At 42.7% G+C, this 20,951-nt stretch overlaps 1 protein-coding gene across 2 annotated transcripts; it reads left to right on the forward strand.

Annotated features, from left to right (window-relative positions):
• Positions 1–5: 5 nt before the first annotated feature.
• On the forward strand, positions 6–15,306 carry CA7 (carbonic anhydrase 7). 2 transcript variants are annotated; one of them, XM_081018073.1, is made up of 7 exons: positions 6–232; positions 6,359–6,556; positions 9,273–9,391; positions 9,778–9,873; positions 11,379–11,441; positions 12,366–12,521; positions 12,962–15,306. In XM_081018073.1, exons 1-7 carry the CDS (start codon positions 142–144, stop codon positions 13,082–13,084), a joined length of 846 nt encoding a protein of 281 aa, XP_080874199.1. In that variant the 5' UTR covers positions 6–141; the 3' UTR covers positions 13,085–15,306. The 2 variants fall into 2 exon arrangements, with proteins under 2 accessions (XP_080874199.1, XP_080874200.1); XM_081018074.1 differs by lacking the exon at positions 6–232 and adding an exon at positions 4,026–4,082.
• The last annotated feature ends 5,645 nt before the right edge of the window (positions 15,307–20,951 follow it).

Below are 20,951 nucleotides of genomic sequence, written 5' to 3' on the forward strand. Positions count from 1 at the left end.
CTCCCGCGGCGCGGCGCTTTGCTGGATGGGAAGTCGGCCGCTGGTGCCGCGGTCAGCGTCTGTTGCTGTTTACTGTGGGATCGGCGTGGCTTATGCGCGTAGGTTCCCGCACACCTTCCTTGGCATCCTCCTCCCAAATAAATGCGGCATCGTGGATTTGCCAGTAATATGCGATTGAATCCCACTGGAGAACAGCGGCAGCCTGGGAGCGCCCTTTCTGATAAGGAAAGTGGTGAGGATGGGGAAATGCACCGGAGAATGAGAGAATATTTGCTTTTATGCAGGGCGCTTCTTGTTGGACCATGCCTTCAGTGTAAATAATACAGACCAACGGTCTGACTCGTATAAGGCAGCTTCCTATGCTCCTCTGTGCAAGGTTCACATCAAGCGCCATCCCGTGTTTTATTATGTATTTCGTGCTCTCATTTTGTATTTTCAGGTGGTGAACCGCCCTGTGATCTTCGGGTGAAGGGCGGAATACAAATTTAATAAATACTAATAATTTCCTGGTGCACATCTCCATCATTTATTGCAAAAAAGATTGCGGGGGTGAGGTGGGGAGAGAGCAGGTTTGTTGAGCAAGAACTCCAAATTGTACAACTTGAGTTTGCTGGCATGTGACCAAATCCCACCTGAAAGTAGCAACAACCTGGAAACACCCAAAATTCAGTTGGGTTACTCCTAGTGCTAAATAGGTGTGAATGGTATGTTCACCTTACAGAGCAGTCCTATGTAAACCTGTTCAGAAGTAATGAGCTCCGTGGGAATTCCCCTTTTCAACTTTAATGTTATAATGGAGAGATGATTTACTGCAAGAGAATGTTTCCTGTTTCCCAGCTTTCTTATCTCACATTATGCTTTTCTCTGGCTTTGTATTTGCCGTCTCAATACTGTACATTCTTCCCCTTTCTGGGATTGTAGCAACGGTTAAGTATTTGACATTCTGCTTATTGAAATAAAATGGCAACATTTTAAGATTTGTTGTCTTCTGTGACTACCCTATTGTAGATAGTCTGGAAGTGGATCACTATTTCATAATTCATATCAAAAGAACACTGGTACAGAAAGCATATAGGTTAAAAATATTGGACATAATCCCATTTAATGCAGTAGCTGAATTTTCTGTTGCAAATACCTCTCTCCAAGCACACACTTCTTCATATACATGTATTTGTATTCCCCCTCCTGCCCCCCCAGCTCTGTATGGCTTTTTGTTTATTACAATGCAATCCTGTATATGTCTATTCACCAGTAAGTCCCACTAAATTCAGTTGGGTTTACTCCCAGCTAAATGGGCATAAAATTACAGCCTTCCTTTCTTTTTTTAAAAGTGCATTCTCATTCTGCAACATACATTTCAAGTTACAGTCCTATTCTATTTATCTTCATACTGAATGCAGTGGCACTTATTTTGGAGTAAACAATCACTTAATTTTTTTAAAAAGGAAAATATAACTGAATAGAAGCTAATCTCTAGATCTAATTTGTCCACCTTTTGAATGATTTTTACATATGCTTTCAGATACATAACTTCACAATAGAGAATTTGATTGGCTTCCTTATGTTAGTGCATAACATCAATTGCAGCTACAGTTCTCATTGTAGCTCTTGAGAATGTCAGTAATTCTATTGTAACCTAAGGGGACATACGCTGCACAAGGATAAGATACTATTTCAGAAATGCGAGTGGGGAGAATTCTTGAGTAGAGAATATTTAGCACAACCAATGGGTGTTCTGTTCAAGAGTCACTAAAACAAATGGAGGCTGGCTGTGTAGGACAACTACAGTTATTGGGAAGTAAAAATATATTCTTTTAAAGCGGTTCTGGAGCAATTATTTGACAGATAAGGAGCATAATTCAATGAGATGCTGTTCTACACAAGCAACATTGAAATGTATGCTATTTCAGCCCCTTGATCATTTTAGTAGTAATTTTCTGCACTTTCCCCAGCTCTACAATGCCCTTTTTGAGATGCAGTGGCCAGGATTGTACACAGTATTCAGATATGGGGTTTATTGCGCTAGTCTGACAGGGCATAATGCTAGCACTTCTGCCCTTCTTTCCAATGCTCCTTTTATACTGCAGTACCTATTGTGTGATGCAAATGTGGCTATACTGCAGAAGATCACTACAGTATATATCCCAGGTTTGTTCATGTGAACAGCGATGACATGATCATGAAAACCGTGGGGAAATTACCGTGTAAAACTCCAGTGATTTGCAAAGTTAATGGAATTGCGAACTGATTTTTTCTGGAAACACAGAAATGAGCACTTAACGTATTTTGGAATCCACTTCTAGATTTCCATAAGTAGCTTTTGCATCATGTGAAAGATGACATAAGCTGCAAAAATTAAATGGTAAAGGAACTTTGGGAGGATGGAATAAAATGCTGCCTGAATGTAGCCTAGGAATGATTGTACCATATATTTGTATAAAGGCATGATAATACCCTCAGTTTTGTTTCTGATTCCTTTCCTAATGATGAGCTATGGAATTCACTAGATGTAGTGATAACTGCCAACCTGGACAGCTTTAAAATATTAGACAAAACCCATGAAGAATAAGGTTGTCAATGGCTAGTAATGATTATAGATTTAATCTTCCCTGCTGGATTGCACTTCATATCTGCTTCCTCACATATTTCAGAGGTTCCGGGTTGAATGCTGTTTCTCATTAACTTTTTCGGTTATAGTGACTTATTTTATCATGTGTCACATAAGAGATAACAAATATAGAAGGAACTAACCTTTCACTACCAAGTTAAAATGCCCCTCCAAGGACAGGCCCCAAGTGGGGGACAAGAATCAAGGTTCTCCCTTTTACTGCACAGTTGTACATGTAAGCCCCATTGAGTTCTGTGGGCCTTACTCCCAAGTAAATGAGTATAGGACTACAGCCTTCTACTTGCAGGATGCAAATGACTGATGGAGCATTTTCTCTGATTTTAGCTATGCTGGTGGGCCTAGAAATGCTTCACATGTTTCCAGGCAAAACTGTCAATTTTGGTTTTTTTCAGTTTCTAATTTTTCCATGTCAGTTCATGATTACAGTGGTACCTTGGTTTGCAACCGTTTTGGATTACAACCATGTCAAACCCTCCCTGAAGTGTGTGTCCCTTTTTTTGGATTACAACCAAATTTTTTTTGGAGGCCCCATTGGTGAAAGCGCACCTTGGGTTACATCCTGTTTTGGTTTACAACCGGACCTCCGGAATGGATTGTGGTTGTAAACCAAGGTATCACTGTATTATTATTAATAATAATATAAACATGGGGGCTCTAGGTGGTTCCATCTCCCTAAAAATTTGGCGGGAGGTGGGGGTCCTGGGAGAAAGCATTCTCTTTTGGTGACTGATGATGTATCTCTTTACCCTAGCCTTTGCCGGCTGAGATGTGTGTTTTCAAGGCCCACCCTATTCCTGTGAATGTAATATGTTTTAACTCTTTTTAAGAGGCACTGACGAGATGCACTGAATCTACCTATATTGCACGCAATTGTTGTTGCATCAATAGCCCTTATGGAAGACCAGCAAAATGAAAGGAGCTGTGTGCGTGTGTGTCATTATCTATTAACAACAACAACAATAACAACAACATTTATATCCTGTCCTTTCTCCCAAAGGAACCCAGGGTGGCAAACACACAAGTAATAACAAATTAAAACATATAAAGACAATTTCAATGCAGATCCAGAAAGATCTCTACTTAAAAGGCTCAGTGGGAGAAGAATATCTTCTGTAGGTGCTGAAAAGACAATAGAGAGAGCACCTGTCTAATATTTGCCACGAGTGAATTCGAAAGGGTATGCGTAGAATTCCAAATCCCCCATCACAAACCCCAGTCTAACTGGGTATCTCTTTTTCTGGGATCATATTTTAAACAGCCCTAGTTGTACACAGTGGCCTCAGGAGCAGGAACTGCTGCTGCCTCTTTAAGAGACTGACACTGTCCCTCAAGTGAGCTATTATAAAGGCAGGTAAGCTGCAGCAGCTCGGATTAAAAGAGCTGGCAGCAAAGCAGAACGAATCCGCCTGCATAATGACCGGTCATAACTGCTGGGGATATGGGCAGAAAGATGGTAGGTTATATGCAGACCCTTCCCCTTCTGCTTTGAATCCATCCCATTCTTTCTCTGCTCTTCTGCTTATTGCACTTATTGCTGTACTCCTTGCACATGCCGACTGCATGCCATCTTTCCTAGAAAATAGGCAAAGTGCAACAGGCACTTAAGTGGTTAACCAATAAGCAACTGTTCAATTATTGCTCGGAAGAGCCACAAGATTCATTGCCTTTCTGCATGCTGGGGTCAAAGCATGACTTGCCTTTGCAGCATCTTCTTGTAAGTTTATTCTTCATTAGAGAAGTGCAAAGACACCAAGTCTACTGACCTTTGTTCATGACCTGTGCCCCTTTGAAGGGCCTTTCCAGATAACCTGCTGGTCAGCAATATGTACCTGCATGCCAATCAAGCATTAGTCGGCATGCAAATGGAAAATGGGGTAGCCTTTTCGTGGGAGGAAAACTGGAGAGAAAATGCATGCTCTAGCATTGATCAGGGAAAAGTGCACAGCATTAAAGCAAATCTATAGAAAATACAGTGGTACCTCAGGTTAAGTACTTAATCCGTTCCGGAGGTCCGTTCTTAACCTGAGACAGTTCTTAACCTGAAGCACCACTTTAGCTAATGGGGCCTCCTGCTGCCGCCGTGCCGCCGGAGCATGATTTCTGTTCTCATCCTGAAGCAAAGTTCTTAACCTGAAGCACTATTTCTGGGTTAGCGGAGTCTGTAACCTGAAGCGTATGTAACCTGAGGTACCACTGTAAGTCCTCACAAAATGACTGAGTAGAGGCAGGGGAGCATAGCAATTCTGGTGTTTACCATTATTTAAAAGGGCTACTTGGCTACTTCTGTCATCAGATTGTCATCAGGAGGGTAAATGAAGGTCGCCCAAAATGGCATTTTCATGGACCAATGGTGGAACACATTAGAGGTTTGCATGCATAAGATCTCTGGGCAAATGTTTGGCTTCTCATGTGAAAGGTTTTCAAATAACATGCCTGGGGAAGATGTTTGCCTTGGAGAGCCTCTCCCAGAAAGCATATATGTGCTGAACTAGATGGTCCAGCTACCTCAGTGTGAAACAGCTCCATGTGTGGTCACTGTTCAAAAAAACACAACAGTTCACAGAAAAACTGCGGGCGTTAGAGAATAATGCTAGGAAAACACAACACAGCTGCCCATGGAAGGAGCCATATTTCCAAGGCAGAGCAGCACGTAATACTTTGCATATGTAAGATTCCAAGATCCAGTCCCTGGCATCTCTGGGGCACCAGGTGGTAGGGAAGACCTCTGTTTGCCAGGCAATGTAGACAATACATTGGAGATGGAGCAATTGTCCTGCTGCAAGCACTGGCCTCTGCAGCAGGGCAGGCAGCGCTAACCTGCTTTGTGTGCAGGGTTTAGGCTGACTGGGCTAGCAAAGTAGACATCCAGTGTCACTTCAGGAACGCTTAGCCTGAGACTGAGGCCTGTATAGGAGCAAGAGTTCTCTGCTTTCAGTTAAAGGGCCTCAGCTCCAAGGGAGTAGCAGAGACTCTGGTTCTACGGGAGCTTCTGCAGTGGAGTCCTCTGAGGCAGTGTAATGTCCTCAAGTCGCAGAAGCACTGGCTCCACTTGTGTGGAAGTGCTGCTGGGACTGCATGCAATTCCCCATCTCACTCAGAATCCTCAACCTCATCTCTTGCATGCTGACAGTGGGCTGTTGCCCAAGGGAAGGGGAGCAGAACAGGTGTCTCCCAAACCCACTGGCTACACAGAAACTGGGATGGTGTTTGCGCACATGCCACACAAATGAAAATATTGAGGCTCTATTCCAGTTCTTTCACAGAAGTCAGGGTTTTTGTGGTAGAAAAAAAAATTATTACGTTATTCCAGAATACTAGCTGAATATTGGTGATGTCATGCAGCAGCATGCCAAAACAATCTGGAAAAAATACACAGCAACTATGCCACTAGAAATGGTGTGTTCAGAAAAGTCCCTAGCTGCTGCAAAAGCAACACCTGGAGGGCTACAGTCACCCTGGTGTAGGCAACACTGAGTAAGATGTACCAATGGTTCTAATGCCCTTTGCCTGCCATATTTCACTAAAGTTACCTAGTCAGTAAAACAATGTTCTACTAGTCTGATTACTTCGGGTTTTTCCATATAAGTCTTACTGAGACAAGCTTTAGTTTGTCCCCTGTAAATGATGGAATGCAGTACCCCAAATCCTTCTGAGGATAAATAAAAAGCCACCTCACAATGTCTGAAGGTAAGAATGATGTAACAGTTTTTCCCTTTTTCCTTCTCAAAGGACCTCCTGAGTGGTACAAGTCCTACCCCATTGCCCAAGGAAATCATCAGTCTCCAATTGATATAATCCCCACACAAGCCATTTATGACCCCTGCCTGAAGCCCCTTAGCATTTCGTATGAATCGTGCTCATCTATCGACATCTCCAACAATGGGCATTCAGTCATGGTAGACTTTAAGGATGTTGATGACAAAACGGGTAAGTGGTGCATGTTATGTTCAGTGAGGGGGAGGCGTCAACTAAGTTCACATTTAAAGCTGAATCTGTCAAATAGGCACTTTCCGAGATAATATGAGAACTGAAATACAGCCATTGTTCAAAATTCATACTTCTTAAAAAATGCATGTATTGGGGGGAAAGTGTGCACAAAATGAATACTGTAAATTAGTGAAAATAACATCGAAAAATGCATTATGCTAGGATTGCAAAAATATGTACAGTAGTCAAAACTGTACACAAAAATGTGCTTCTTAGAGGAGATTTGCATGAAAAGGAGAGGAAGGAACGATGTTTACTTTCCTCTAAGCCCCCTTGGTAGAGAAATGATATTAACATGTAACAAACAATTCCCTCTATTTTCAAAGTGCAGAGGTGAGTGTGGATCATTCAGGGGCCAAAATGGCACCATCCATGCAAAAGGAGGGAGGTATCAGCGAGCTTGGAGGAACTATAAAGTTTGCAGAAGTACCAAACATTATTTAGAAAAAGAAAGCCTGAATGGGAAGGTAAGAGCAAAAACAGTCCAATGAGGACACCATACACTTAAAGCCTATTGCTTCCCCCAGAGAATCCCGGGAACAGTGGCTTACCCCTCGCAGAGCTACAATTCCCAACAACCTTCACAAAGCACAGTTCCCAAGATTCTTTGAGGAAGCCATGTATGGTATAGGTGTGACCACATGTTCAGTGGCTGCAGAACACAGGCTGGCTATTAGAGAACAAAATGGAAAACCAATTGGGATGGAGAATGGAATGGAATACCCACACTGCAGCATTCTACTGCAGGCTCCACCTGAAATGATTTCCTTGATTGGTGATTTTCTTTGGGAAAACAGCACAAGGAGAAAGAGTTAAAGAGTTAATCCTTCCCTTCTCTTCCACCATCACACCCACAATCAACTCTCTCTATTCTTGGGGCAACACTGGAATTAGGGGAAAAAGCCAGATCAATCAGATACGTGGGACAGAGGAGAACTGCTGGGGAAACTTTGCTGGCCCATTGAATTTGTGTCTGTGGGGAGCAGAAGTGCCCCACACTTCTTTAGTCTGTGCCTACACACTGGTATGGTGCTGCTCCAGGTTTTTTCCAGCCAGGAAAGATGCCTTAAAAGCTATAGTTACAGAGCAGCTGAGTCTCCAGTGACAGGTGAGGAACGTCCATGGTCCCATTTATCAAGTACAGTATTAAGTTGCAGCCTTTGGAATACGTAAGACTTAACTTGTGAAGAACAGTAGTAGATGCCATTCAGCGAATCCTTCATTTACAGTGGTATTTAGTGACAATGGATGGGGCTGTAATGAATCCATTCTCACTTAAGCTTAAGTAGGGTGCTTCTGTGCTGCAATAATGCATAAGGTCAAATCCATGTCTGAGTATATGCTTGTGCATTATATGACAGGGGTGGGCAACCTGTGGCCCTCTTGATGTTGAGCTCCTCTGTCTGCGCCAGCCATCATGGTCAGTGGTCAGGGACATGGGCGTAGCTGGGGGGGCAGGGAGGGGCAGCTGCTTCTCCTAAATCAATAAAAATACATAGCAAACTGAAGTTCTGCCCCCCTAAAAAAAGGTCTGCCACCCCCCAACAAAAATCCTGACTACACCCATGGTCAGGGATGATGGGAGTTGTAGTCCAACAACATCTTGAAGACCTGAGGTTGGGGAAGTCTGGTCTGCGATATCACAAGTTCTTCTAGTGCACACTTTCAGTTTGCACTGGGTTGTCATCACTCAGGCTTGGCTCCAGGTGTGCCCTCTTGGCAGGGTGGGAGTGTCCCCAACACAAAGGCGTAGCTGGGGGGGGCGCAATGGGTGCCACACCGCAGGGGGCGGCACTTACCGCTGTGCCTGCAGTGCGCCCTCGGCCCGAACATCTTGTAGGAAGCACTGCAGTCTAGTAGCAGAGCACAAGCTTGACATGCAAAGGGTCCCAAATTCAATCCCTAACAGGGGAAGACTCCTGCCTGAAATCCAGAAGAGTATAGACCAGGCATGTAAAAGAAGCTCAACAACCTCAATCCTTAAAAAAGGTCAACAACTTTGGTCAACCCTCATGCATGTTCATTTCATCAAATCTAGCCCTCTTTGAAAAAAGTTTGGGCACCCCTGGTATAGACAGTAATGAGCTAGTGGTTGATATTTAGGAATCTCTCTCTAGTTTTTGGGGTTGAATTTCTTTGTGGATTTATTTAATTCATTATTTAGTTCCACCAGTAGATGGCACTGTACTTAGGTATATGTGGATGGAGTATGGCATTTTTTTTTACTGGTCTGTTCTTGTTGAAGAGAGACTGTTTCTCTTCTCTCTTTTTTGTAAGCAGCTTATAAGAACCTTGCGATGTCAAGAATATGCTACCTGGGTTTGCTTGCTTTCCTCCTCCCTCCCTCTACATTTCCTTTTCCTTTTCGTGCTGTGTCTTTTTAGACTGTAAGCCTGAGGAGCAGGGACTGTGCTTATAAATCTGTAATCAATTCTGGGAGCCCTTCTGGCAATGTGAATACCGGTACCATCTGTAAATAAAGCAGATACAGTATTGCAAAGACGTCTTCAGTGCTCACTTATCGAAAGGGAACCAAGCCTTGTTTTGTTGCACCTGGGACTTTCCCCTGTTAGAGCTATTGAGGTGGGTGGAGGGATGTATAATATGGTCAGTTTCATGGAAGCCAGTTGCCAGTTTTCTGTCTTCTTGGTTGCAGCGGTCAGTGGAGGGCCACTGGAAGATCCTTACAGGCTGAAACAATTCCATTTTCATTGGGGGGCAAGCCAAGACTCCGGATCAGAGCACACCATCGATGGCAACCCTTTTCCTTGCGAGGCGAGTCATAAATCTTGGATGTCTTTTAAACCCCCTTTTAAAATATACAAACTTGCGCTGGGGTTGCAGAGAAAATCATAGGATGTCAGATTTCTGTGGTCTCCAGAAATCACACCCTTGATGGAGAAGCAGGGCCAGCATCAGTGCTGATTTCGGGTGAGATCTCTCCCAAAATTGGCACAATTTCACTTGAAATCAACACTGATTGAGCTGCCACTTCTCCATCAGCAACTGATTTGGCGGAGCATGTGGTGCAGGCAGCGGTGGCAGGTATGACGGCCCTGGTGGCAGCGGGAGTGGTGTCAGGGCAGCACTCTCTTTTTTGCCTCAAGTGACGGAACGGGGTGTGCTGCCCCTGAATACTGATGTTTGACTTGTCTCCCCAGCTCCATTTAGTTCACTGGAATGCTAAGAAATATGTGACCTTTGAAGAGGCAGCAGCGGCTCCAGATGGCTTAGCAGTGATTGGTGTTTTCTTAGAGGTAAGAGCCACAAAACTTGTTGCACTTAGAAATATAGAAGTGTAAGGTTGGAAGAGGATGCCAAGATCATCTTGTTCACCCACCTGCAGTGCAGGAATCACAGCTGAAGAATCCCTGATTGATGACCACCCAACATCTCTTTAAAAACCTCCCATGAAGGTTTTTATTTCCTTTAGTGGTTTTAAAAAACTTTTTATTATGTGTGTGGCACCACCAACGTGCATGACACTGGATAAGAAGACCAGTCTTTGCCATGAGGAGTTTAGTCTAAAATTCAGCACAAGGGAGAGTATAGAGCAGCGGTGGCGAACCTATGGCATGTGTGCCAAAGTGGGAACACGGAGCCCTCACTGTTGGCACACGCGCCATTGGCCCTGTTGTTTTTTCCATTTGTGCTCGCACTCCTTCCCAAACTACTGTGTGCATCCACTGCTTAAACCAGCAATTGTATTCCGCGATTGATCTGTTTTTCAATTGGTTACGGCAGTGGCTGTTTCTGATTGGGTGTAACAGCGTTCATTATTTGACCCTCGTGATTTTTTCCCTGCACTTTTTTAGTGCTGCATGGTAGTTCCCAGCTAGTCGGGGAGTGCGCCTGGTGGGAGGGGGGAAGAGGGAGGGAGAAGGCAAAAATGGTGGCGGTTTTTCTGTTCTGTCTCTCCCAAAAAAGCTCAACAACTCTGGGCACTTTGCGATAAATAAGTGGGTTTTGGTTTGCAGTTTGGGCACTCGGTCTCTAAAAGGTTCGCCACCACTGGTATAGAGGGAGAGTAAAAAGAGAATGAGATCCATTCAGCTAAATTGCACACAGAGGCTCTGGCTGCGTAAATACTGTACCATACTTTTAATGCACGTTTAAAGTGCATGGCTCCCCTGAAAGAAGCCTGGGAATTATCATTTGCTAAGGAAGCTGACGGTTGTAGGTCTGTAGGAGTAAACTACAGTTCCCAGGATTATTTCAGGGAACTCATGTGGTTCAAATGTATGGTGTGTATACAGCCTAAGTTTCAGCAATGGATGAGGTTTAAGGCAGGGATGTAATGTGGCCCTTGGCTTAATTTCTACACAGTAGCTACAGGATCTGTTCAGAGCTCTGGCAAGTGTGACCTGTCCTTCCCCCAGCCGCCTAGGAAGAGAGGAAGGAGGGAAGTGGCCCCACCCACTGCTGGCAGGCAACCCCAGAGAAGATGCAGTCCCCAAAAGAAAAAAAGGTGGTCCATCCATGATCTAAGTCTAGAGGTTGTACCACAGAAAAAATGGCTTTGAGGAAGGATTTGAGGAAAGGAAGAGAGAGGGCAGGTGTTTTGGAAGGCAGGAAGGACAGAAAAGGAGAGAGCAGAGTTGTCCAAGACACTGGGGAACCTCAAAAGACTCTTCCCTTTTTCTGGTAGCATTTTCCAGGCACTTGTTTCAATGGAAGCTCCCGGTTTGTTGAAACTCTTCCTTTTTTTTTTTTTTTTGCAAAATCCACATTCTTAGGCATCTCTCTCATTTTAAACTCTTAGATTGGAGAAGAACATGCCAGTATGAACAGATTGACAGATGCCTTGTACATGGTCAAGTTTAAGGTAAGTTTAAAATACAAATGCAAAGTTTGTTTTGTGTCATGGAAGACTGTTCAGAAACTCCAATTGGTCTAGAATGTGGCAGCCATGATGCCAGTGGGATTGGGTTGGTGGGGCACGCAGGAGAGATCCTTCTCAGTGGCTGCTCCCAGACTTTGGAACTCCCTTCCTAAGGAGGCCAGATTGGCTCCCTCCTCATCGTCCTTCTGCCAGCAGGTGAAGTCTTATTCTAACAGGCTTTGGCGAACTGACTGTTTTTAAGGAAAGGCCTTTTAATAGCGCTGTACTGTTTTTACTATCTGTATTTTAATCGACTTGTTTTAATTCTATTATTGTTTAATTGCTTTTAGACTATTACAGTATATTTTGTTTTTAGCATTTTGTGTTTTATCTATGTGGTTACAATTTGTGTACGCCACCTTGAGTCCCAGTCTGTGGAAAAGGCAGAATATCATTATCATCATCCCATTACACCTACCCCATACCCGTTGCAGTGGTAACCAGATCATTTCTGTGCTCAGGGTACTTCAGACTGTCACTGTTTTTGGGTGGGATTCAACCATACACCAACCAATTCAGCTTGTGCAACAAATCTGCTTCCTCCCCAAAATAAATCTTGATCAACACTGATGTAATTAAATGACCTCTGAAATTAATATGATGCAATGCTTCCCATAAATATCTCCCCACCTGGAATTTTGCGAAGTCCTAGTCTTACATGTTAACCACTACACCATGATGACACGTCATGTATTTTTTTCAGTTCCCTTCTCCTTTTTAGCTAAATCCAATATTTGATCAGCTATTGGACAAGAGCAATAGCTTTGCTTTGCTTTTGCAGCTTCCAGAAGGTTTTGTAAAAACAATTTAGTTTGTACCTTTAATTTCTACTTTTAATTTTCTAAACCATGCCCATGCTTTTCTCAGGGAACCAAAGCCCAGTTCAAGTCTTTTGACCCAAGCAGCCTCCTGCCCTCTTGTCTCGATTACTGGACATATCCTGGATCCTTGACAACACCTCCTCTTAATGAGAGTGTGACCTGGATAGTGCTAAAGGAGACCATCAGAATATCTGATAAACAGGTAAATCTTGGGTGGCAGAGGGTGAGGGGCTGTCCTTTTTTTGCACAAAAGTGCCCATGCTGTCTGCTCTTAAAATCCTGGACACCACACACACAAAAATGCTATTTTATTTACGAACATATGGGGGGGGGGGACCCAAGAAGGGAGAGAAGCAGCCTTGAAGTTTCCCATCAGTCGTTAGCACCTGGACAGCAGACTGTCATGTCACCTGGTCACAGTCTCCCTCTACAGTGAGATAGATGGCATTTCTGTGTTAATTTATTTATTTCTATAGTTGCAGCTATCTATTAGGATATGCAAATACTATGCAAATCTGTGTCCTCTTTGGTCCACTTTTTGGGCAACATGTAAATTGCCATCCTAAATCCATTTGCGTTTTCCTTTCTTCATGAGCTCTGGCGCGACTTAAACAAGTAATATCAAGTCCCCTGAATTTACAGATGGAGAAATTCCGTACCCTCCTCTTCACCACAGAAGAAGATGAAAGAATCCAGATGGTGAATAACTTCCGTCCCGCTCAGCCTCTTAAGGGAAGAGTGGTTCGTGCTTCATTCAAGGCTTAAGGAGGTGTGCATGCATGTAGGAGAAATAACAACTGAACATCAACACATCCAAAGGGCTTCAATATCGGCAAACAGAAGAAAATGGATAATAGACCTGCAGCTTAGAAAACCATCTCAGTGGAACCCTTGAACATCCAAAGTATTGGATCTTAGCATGGATTAAATGAAAATATACGGTAATGTACCGTGCCTGTGCTAATCTGGGCTCCCTTCCTAAGTACTGAAAATTACTTTCTGTTATTATTTTTCAAAATAATACCTGGGGCAGTCCTTATTTTGCAGTTAGGTCTCTTGGAGCAAACTCATCAATCTGTCATTATCTTCCAATGAGAAAAATGGTGGGGGTGTTGTGTAAGGTGTGCTGGGAACCTTTCCCCCCGAAGGGTGGGATATAAACCCTTAAATAAATACAGTGGTACCTCGGGTTAAGTACTTAATTCGTTCTGGAGGTCTGTTCTTAACCTGAAACTGTTCTTAACCTGAAGCACCACTTTAGCTAATGGGGCCTACTGCTGCCGCCGCACCGCTGGAGCCCAATTTCTGTTCTTATCCTGAAGCAAAGTTCTTAACCTGAAGCACTATTTCTGGGTTAGCAGAGTCTGTAACCTGAAGCGTATGTAACCCGAGGTACAACTGTAATTAGGCTTTGGAAGACAGGGGGTGGGCATAGTCCTTATTGTAAGAATCATCTTATTGCATCTGTTTGATGGACACAACTACAAAATAAGTTTCTAGCCTTCAAAGTAGCAGAGAACAGTGTATTGAGGGCACAGCTGAGGGCTCAGAAAGCAAAAGGTGCCTTTGGCACTCACAGCATGGGGTTCTGCTCCCTATAAAGCTACTTAAAGCAGTCCACTTTGCAAATACTAGATTCTGGGAGAAGCCAACGAATTGCAACTGGAAGAAACTGTTCAGATAAAGCATATAAATCTGGCTGTTCTGATATGATGAGTTCCTCGTTGAATTTAGGTGACTAGGTGTTTCAGATCATTGTAATTCTACTGAACATTCTGTTTTATTCATAGTATAAGTAAAGGGCCTGGCTGGAACAAAATGTTGCATTGCGGAGCTCTCCTGTTCACTGCACCTGTCAGCCAGCCAGCCAGCCAGCCAGCCATGCCCTCCTCCACAACGCTCCATTCCACTTCCCCTCCCACCCAGTTTTCTGGTCCATTCCACTTCCAACAGTTAGTCAGCATTCTGTGCCCACTCAGCATGCTCAGTCCTCATTGGGATTTCTTTGTGTTTTCCTCCACCCAACAAGCAGCAACACCTATGGCTAAGGATGGAGGAGAAATTTAATTCAGTGTACATTTAAAGCTGAATCTATAAAATTTGCACTTTCCTAAACAATATGCATACTGAAGCACAGCTAACCTTTGAAATTCACACTTTTCCAGATGTTGTGACGCAGTTCTCCAACCAATAAAAATGCATTTATTAGAGGAACGTGTGAATGAATATGATGGTATCAGTGAAAATAACATACAAAAATGTATTATATTAGGGAAATTGCTTGACAAAATGTATATGCCGGTCAAAACTGCATATAAAAGTGTGTGTTTTTAGGAGACATTCACACTAAGATGCTGATGAATTTTAATGAGGATTCTTTTTAAAATGGCAAATTACTGCAAAAGGTGGAGAACTGAAGTTAAGACTGGAAAAAAAGAGAAGCTTAAAGAACCAAAACTGACAGATCCTTCCATCCCTCCTTAAAGCCTCAACATCAGAAATAGAAGGAATGATGAATGCAGGCAGATTCAGATGTGGAAGAAGGGACTCGCCAATGAGCAGCTGAACAGGCACAGCAGACACTGCACTGGCACAAAGTTGTGCCACACTAGGACAAAAGGATTAATGTCTCCTGGTCAGTTGACTGTCATAGTCCAAAGATAAAGTAGCAGGAAAACTTGGGAAATTGCAATGAAAAGTCTTGCAGTTTTTCTGATTAGAATTAACAGGACACCAGGGGCAATATTTTTTTATAATCATAGACATTTAATAGTTGTGCTCTTAGGTATTCTTATAGCAGTGAGGCCTATAAAAAGCAAAAGGAAGTTTTGCTTGACTGAAACTATGGGTTGCTTTGTTGCTCTTGACTGAACTCCATTGCCCTTCATGGTACATATATTTTTGTTCCAATCGATCCTCTTCAGAGTTGTACCTGATGTATTATAAATCTGACTTTGCACAATAAAATAAAAAAAGGTTCAACCTAATTGTAATCTACCCTCACTCATTTTCCTGCTGATCTATAATGTTGATGCTGTGATATATTTCCGAAGCTGCCCTCTCTTCATCAAAATAAATGAGAAATGGGGGAGGGATTCAAGCACATACCATGAATTTAGGTTTGTGCAATTGAAGTGGATTAAAGTGTTCTGCTGCTCTAGCACAACAAATTCACTTTAACAAATAATCTGACTTTTTGCCCTTTGGAAACAGGCAAGAAAATGCATTGAAAGGTGTAGGATGAACAAATAACTAACAAGAAGATGCAGAAACACCTGCAAGCAAATCAGGAAGAATAAATAGACCTGCTGGGTCTACCTGACAAACTGTGGAAACAGGAAACACAATAGTACCTGCTTAACATTTCCCTAAAGGAAGATGGGGAGTCACAAAACTGCAGGCAGACTTTCAGGCTGTGCCCACACCAGACATTAAACACATTCCGCCAAAGAATTCTGGGAACTGTAGTTTGTTAAGGGGGCTGGATATTGTAGTTCTCACAGTAAACTATGTTTCCTAGTATTCTTCGGGAGGGGTGTGTGCTTTAAATATGTAAGCAGCTGTAGTTTATATTTCTGACAATAATGTTCGTCTCATAAAGAACCCTCTTAATTAAAGTTCTGAAGAACTGCAGGGCTCCCGAGTTAGAAAATCTCAGCTTTTTTATGAACATGAAAAGATGCCTTATAATGATTCATTCCATTGTTCCATCTTGCTCAGCATTGTCTCACAGCCTTTCTTAACCTTGTGTTCCCAGATGTTGCTGGCCTACAACTCCCATCATCCCTGACCACTGATCGTGCTAGCTAGGGATGGTGGGACTTGTAGTCCAACCACAGCTGGGGACCCAAGACAGAGAAAGGCTGGACTCCGTGGTGACTGACAGTGGCTCTCCTGAGTATCAGGCAGGGATCTTTTTCATCTCTACCTACAGATGCTGGAGATTGAAGCTGGGGTCTTCTGGGTGTAAAGCACATGCTGTTCTACTGACCCATGTCCTTTCCTACCATGCTCTTTTCACCCTTGTTCCCCTAGGCTCCAGACGGTCAGCCACTGTCTCTGCTATATAGGTGACTTCTGTATACTGGAGGTATACAGCAAGTACTAACTAATAAAAATGGATAATGAAAAAGCTAGTTTGCACATGCCATCTAGTGGCCTTGGTTGACCTAGGCAGCAATTTTATGCCCTTACAGTGGCACTTCTAGTTATGAACTTCATTCGTTCCGGAGGTCTGTTCTTAAGCTGAAACTGTTCTTATCCTGAGGCACACTTTCGCTAATGGGGCCTCCCGCTGCTCGCGGCATCTGGCGTGCGATTTCCGTTCGCATCCTGGGGCAAAGTTCGCAACCAGGAGCAGCTACTTCCGGGTTAGTGGAGCTCGTAACCTGAAGCGTTCGTAACCAGAGGTACCACTGTAGTTGAGAGTAAGTCCCCATGTATGCAATATATTTAAAACAGCACCATACCACTTTAAACAATCATGGCTTTCCCTCCAAGAATCCTGGGAAGTGTAGAGTGCCCTTTGACTATGCTGCTTGGGGCTGATGGGAGCTGGGAGTCCAACAACCCCTAGGGGGTCACAGGTTCCCCACTCTTGCTTTTTGAGGATAGAGATCAATCCATATTGGGGTTGTCTAAGAACCTCCTTTGTTCCTGAGAATTCACAGCTGGCTGTACACTTGTCACACTTGAGACAATATTGAAAGTCGCTTTTGAATCCTTTCATGTGCCGAGAGTTGAAGGAGGTGTTGCTAGACATGCCGTCTCTCTTGTGGCACAACAAGCGATCATGTGGGGCGCATTCCAGGTGTGACTGATCAGGAAATGGGTGCAAGTGACAAAGTACAGCGAGGCGACTTGCACCGGTGGGGTTTCAAAGTTGCACAAAGGTTGAGGAGATAGATACAACATGAAAGCAATCCAGAGGCTGCACGATAAGGCCATATGATAAGTCTCTTATCACATAGTTCCTTGTAAAGGCTTTCAGCAACACCCTTCTTCACTTCTGAAGGTATTTCAGGTCATTCTGGATAATAATAAAAAAATACTGTGCTGTGCCATAGGCAGCACTTGCACTTCTAAGTTCCCAACGTACTTGCTGGGAAATGAGGACTGTTGAAATCTTTGAGGGTTCTCTTTCAGTAGGGATGGCACAGAAATTCAGTTCACATTTAAATGTGAACTTACCTAACTCACACTTTCTGAAGCAAAATGTGAACTGAAACACAGCCATGCTTGAAAATTCAAAAAGGTTTCCAAATTTTGCAGTGCAGTTATCCAACAAAGTAATGTGTTTGAAAATGCATATACTAGGATAAAGTGTGCATTAAAATGCTTATGTTAATGAACATAATATACACTGTATATTGCATTGTATGAGGGAAATTTGCTTCGCAAAAATATGTCTTTTAGGTAGAATTACATGCAAAAGTGTGTGTATTAGGAGAAGAAACCAGCACTGGTTTCATGAAGACTGTTTGAAAATAAATACCGTATTTTTCGCTCTATAAGACGCACCAGACCACAAGATGAACCTAGTTTTTGGAGGAGGAAAACAAAACAAAAAAATATTTTGAATGTCAGAAGCTAGAACAGCAAGAGGGATCGCTGCGCAGTGAAAGCAGCAATCCCTCTTGCTGTTCTGGCTTCTGGGATAGTTGCGCAGCCTGCGTTTGCTCCATAAGACGCACACACATTTCCCCTTACTTTTTAGGAGGGAAAAAGTGAGTCTTATAGAGCAAAAAATATGGTAAATTGCAAACTGATGTGGAAATGTGGAGAACTGAACCTAACATTGTAAAAATGTAACATTTCAAGACTGATTGTTTCACTCATCCACAGCTTTAAGTGGAAGTAACAGAAACTGGGCACTGAATCATTATTACCAGGGTTGAGGTGACTCTCAGCTATGTCACATAATGAGTTGTGAACCGACAGTGACAGAAAGAGATACTGGGTTTGTGGTGGATAGCTCAATGAATATGTTGGATCAGTGTGCAAGTGGCTCTAAAAAGGTGGATTCTATGTTAGGCATCATTAGAAAAGGAATTGAAAATAAAAGTACCGATATCATAACGCTGTTACTTGGCTGGACTGTGTATCAAGCTAGAAAAAGAAGGTTATGGGAATAGCTGCCACTATGTCAGCTGCCTCTATGTATGTGAAGTGTGAATACTTTGATGAGTAAAGGAAGGTAAACAAGTTAATACCAGAAGAGTACGTAGCTGGTGCATATGCATGAAAGGACAGGGAATTAAATTTACGGGACTGAAACTAAAATTAAAGGGCAACTCAGTAGTGAAGGAAAATAAAGTTGTATTTTGACCACTGGCACTTAGATGCAATATCTTGTCCCTTCTGTATTTACTCTGTTTGAAATTTGTTTGCGTTTCTGGGACCACAGGATTTGCTCTCTGTTTTTTATTCTCAAGGTTCAAAGGTAGATTCTGCTCTAGTAAAAGTGGATAATGTTTTGCTGTGACCTTTGGCTGGCACGTAGAGCCAGCCTGTCTGGGTTGCCCATTCTCATATTTATGGAAAAATTGGCCTTGTGCATTTATTAAAATACTAATCTGTCAGTAACTGAGTGTGACTGCAAATTTACAGCTAGAAGTGGTACTGGACGTATCCACTGCCTGCAGTAGGGAGTTTATGGCGCTGTGGTCTAAACCACCGAGCCTCTTGGGCTTGCTGATCGGAAGGTTGGCGGTTCGAATCTGTGCAATGGGGTGAGCTCCTGTTGCTCTGTCCCAACTCCTGCCAACCTAGCAGTTTGAAAGCACACTAGTGCAAGTAGATAAATAGGTACCATTGTGGTGGGAAGGTAAACAGTGTTCCCGTGCACTCTGGCTACATTCACAGTGTTTCGTTGCACCAGAAGTGGTTTAGTCATGTTGGCCACATGACCTGGAAAGCTGTCTGTGGACAAACGCTGGCTCCCTCTACCTGAAGCGAGATGAGCGCTGCACCCCATAGTCACCTTTGACTGGACTTTACTGTCCAGGAATCATTTACCTTTACTGCCTGCAGTAGGGTATAGAAATGTGGCGATAAATGACTGCTGGAAACTGTTCCTCCTGTTTATTTAACATTTATCCTGATTTACTTGCACAAAACGTATGCAAAGGTTAGACTGCATCAAAGCTGTACAGTACTGAGCATTTGTTATTATTTGTTTGGGGGAGGTAATACAAACCTGTCCAATTTGCACTGTCTGAAATAATACACAAACAAAAACACAGCCATCCTTCAAATCTTGCACTTTTTTGGATTTTACAATGCAGTTCTCCAATGAAAAGATCTATACAAAAATGTGAATGCTAGAGTAAAGTGTGCATATACTGGTGGAAAAAAATGCATTCTTTTAGCAAAAACTGTGCACAAAAGTTATGTACATTGGGATAAATGAATTTTCATGGAGACATTAAAAAAAATTGGAAATGTGGAAATGAGGAGAACTGAACAGAAGATTGCAAAAATGAGAAGTGGAGATAAATGAAAATGGACAGATTTGCCCATTCTTAAGCCTGATTTGCATTCAGGGTTTTTATATACATGTTTGAGTTCACCATTTCTTCCTTCTACACTTTTCAGTGCATTCCTCCATCACTTGCATAACTGCAAAAAATAAATAAATCTGTTTTGTTTTTGTTTATTGTTAATTTAGATTTGTTGTGTTAGGGCAACAGAGCATGTTAATCTGCTTTAATTGCGCAAACCTAAATCTACTGTGTGTGCATAAATCCTTTCTGCAAAATATTGACAAGTCTGGAGGCTGCATGTGTCCATATAGCTGTTGGCTGGCCAGACGCCAAAGAGGGCAGGGCCCCTGCACTTTCAGCAGCTGTGTAGAAATTTGAGCCTGTGTAGCTTGTCATGTAAGCTGCACCCATTGAAATTTCCCCTCCTCCACAGTTATTAAAAGTGCATGAGCTCTGTCCTCTGTTGCTTCTGCTTGCCTCCAAGGTAGCAGTAATTCAGGCTGCAATCCTATACAAATTTACCTAGCAGTAAGTTCTGTTGAACTCACTGGGGTTTACTTATGAGAAGACATGTATAAGATTGCATTTTTAGAGTTTCATCTCTCCCCCACTCCCTGGCACTGCCTTTGAAATTGTTGAACGAGAAAGTTAGGGTGTGTGACTTAGGGTGGAGTAGTGTTTAACTAGTTTTGTCCTGGGCAGAAATATTTCAATAGATTGGTTCTTTCAAAGCATCCTCCTCCCTGTCCTCTTTTTTAATGCATAGTTTGATATTTTTCAAAACAACTGTACAAATAATGCAGATGACATGTTTATATTTTTATTGAGGATAATGTGGGAATATAGTTATTTGCAAAAGGTAAGTACAAACGGATTTTTCTTGTCTAGCAGAACGCTTCTTTTTTACATTGGGCTTGGTGGTTATCTTCTTTTATGAACTACACAACCACCCTGCCACAAAAGTTTATTTACTACGGTATTGCCATTAGCTCCTGAACTGCCTTTTGTGTTTTCCTGAATATGATTTATTACATACTTATGGAAACGGGAAGGGGCCTTTTTGGATGAGTAACGTATTTTTCCTTGTATAACACCCCTCCATGTATAAGACGCCCCCTATTTTGGGGGACTTCAAATTGAGAAAATGG

The sequence above is a fragment of the Podarcis pityusensis genome, assembly GCF_964106645.2.
Source record: "Podarcis pityusensis genome assembly, chromosome: 8".
In the NCBI taxonomy this organism is placed as follows: domain Eukaryota; kingdom Metazoa; phylum Chordata; class Lepidosauria; order Squamata; family Lacertidae; genus Podarcis; species Podarcis pityusensis.

Coding starts and splice junctions, on each gene's coding strand:
- CA7 (XM_081018073.1), top strand. CDS start 142: ATGCGGCATCGTGGATTTGCCAGTAATATGCGATTGAATCCCACTGGA. Junction 6,557..9,272: donor GGATGTTGATGACAAAACGG/GTAAGTGGTGCA, acceptor TCTTGGTTGCAG/CGGTCAGTGGAGGGCCACTG. Junction 12,522..12,961: donor TCAGAATATCTGATAAACAG/GTAAATCTTGGG, acceptor CTGAATTTACAG/ATGGAGAAATTCCGTACCCT.